The sequence below is a fragment of the Lacerta agilis genome, chromosome Z (assembly GCF_009819535.1).
Source record: "Lacerta agilis isolate rLacAgi1 chromosome Z, rLacAgi1.pri, whole genome shotgun sequence".
NCBI lineage: Eukaryota > Metazoa > Chordata > Lepidosauria > Squamata > Lacertidae > Lacerta > Lacerta agilis.
In genome coordinates this window covers 4,891,177-4,892,849 of record NC_046331.1, presented here as the reverse complement: position 1 = coordinate 4,892,849, position 1,673 = coordinate 4,891,177, and the positions used below count along the sequence as shown (strand labels likewise).

Here is a 1,673-nt window from a genome sequence, read left to right as displayed (position 1 = left end):
GAGTCCATGGTGGCAGAAGAGGTGGACAAAGGCACGAGGTGTCTTGCAGTTATGAGGTGGAGTCTTGGCTACTATCTTTAGCTGTGGTTCATACAACAAAGGAATGAACTGGGTCCATTGTGGTTAGATGAACCAGTAGTAGCATAGATTACTATAGTAGCATTAAATTATGTGCTTGTCCAAGCAAAGGTTCAGCTTCTTAGTAATATAAAATTACACCAAACAGACCTGAAATCAAAGGTCTTTCTCTCCTCATACAGACTCAATTAGCCTGCATTCCAGCCTGAGGTTGTTTTCTTCCAAAGAGACTCATTTGCACACCTTTCTTCTACAGTGACTTGAGGACAAAGACAACTCCCTCAAGATGGCAGGAGATGAGGGAGGAGCAACTCTGGGGCAGCCACACCTCTCCCTGAGTACCTTAGATGTAAATAAGTTGACACCTTTGTCACCAGAAGTCATCAGCAGGCAAACTACAATTAATATAGGTACAATTGACCATGTAGCTTATGGAAAGTCCACAATAGTAAAATCTATTTCTGAAGTTGATTCAAAAATGAACTGGAGAGAAATATCACTATCAAGCTGGGCTATCCCATAGCTAAGATTTACAAACTTGATCCAGGTTGTTCTCAACCAGAGTGTTACCAATCCTGTGGGAGCAGTACACCTGACAAATTCCCAACAGATATTTCTGGGACCAAAGGGAATTTTAAACTAGTTAGGCATGTCTCTTGCGTGGATTATCCTGGCCATGATATCTTGATGGCTACTATGTTAAACGGAGCAGCTGTCATGGGCACAGCTCTGCTGTTAATAACTGGCGATGAGTCATGTCCTCAGCCACAGAACCAAGAACACTTAGCTGCTATGGAAATCTACAGAATAAGATTGATTTGGTAAAAGAAAGCCAGGCCAAGGAGCAGTATGAGCAAATTCTAGCTTTTGAACACGGTACCAGTGCAGAAGGAGCTCCAATTATTCCAGTCTCAGCACAGCTGAAATACAACATTGAAGTTGTTTGCTAGCTGGGTATGTTTAGCCTGGGAAAGAGGAGACTGAGAGGAGATATGATAGCCATCTTCAAATATATCAAGGGCTATCACATGGAGGAGGGAACAAGCTTGTTTTCTCATGCTGTGGAGGGTAAGGCTCAAATGTGGCTTCACATTACAAGAAAGGAGATTCCAAATAAACACCAGGAAGAACTTTCTGACAGTAGGAGCTGTTCAACAGTGGAACGGTGTCCCTTGGGAATTTGTGGACTCTCCTTCCTTGGTGGTTTTTAAGCAGCGGTTGGGTGATCACCTGTCACTGATGCTTTAGCTGAGATTCCTGCATTGCATGGGGGGTTGGGTGGGTGAGCCTTGGGGACCTTTTCAACTCTGCAATTCTATCATTCTATGATTCTGTTCTATGACATCAAAAACTGAAGGCTCATTTGTTTCTGCAGTGCATGAACAAGGTCAGTGATGTGTTGCATTGGGGTCAGACAAACAAATTCCAGGGAGAAACATGATGGACTTCTTCTGCACCTTCAGGGAGATGCTGGAGGTTGTGAAGCAGGGTCGATGGTCCAGATACATCCTCTCCCTTGACCAGGCATGAATACCCATGGGACATCTCCACCATTCCTCCTCTGCCCAGTCTTTGACACTTCTTGACTGCAAAGT

The 1,673-nt window shown here is 44.1% G+C and overlaps 1 protein-coding gene across 1 annotated transcript; it reads left to right on the top strand.

The window, feature by feature from the left end:
• The first annotated feature begins 364 nt into the window (after positions 1 to 364).
• Positions 365 to 1,028, top strand: LOC117040431 (eukaryotic translation initiation factor 2 subunit 3-like). Its single transcript, XM_033138210.1, is given in 3 exon segments — positions 365 to 545; positions 548 to 874; positions 877 to 1,028. Coding segments are annotated over 3 exon segments (660 nt in total).
• The last annotated feature ends 645 nt before the right edge of the window (positions 1,029 to 1,673 follow it).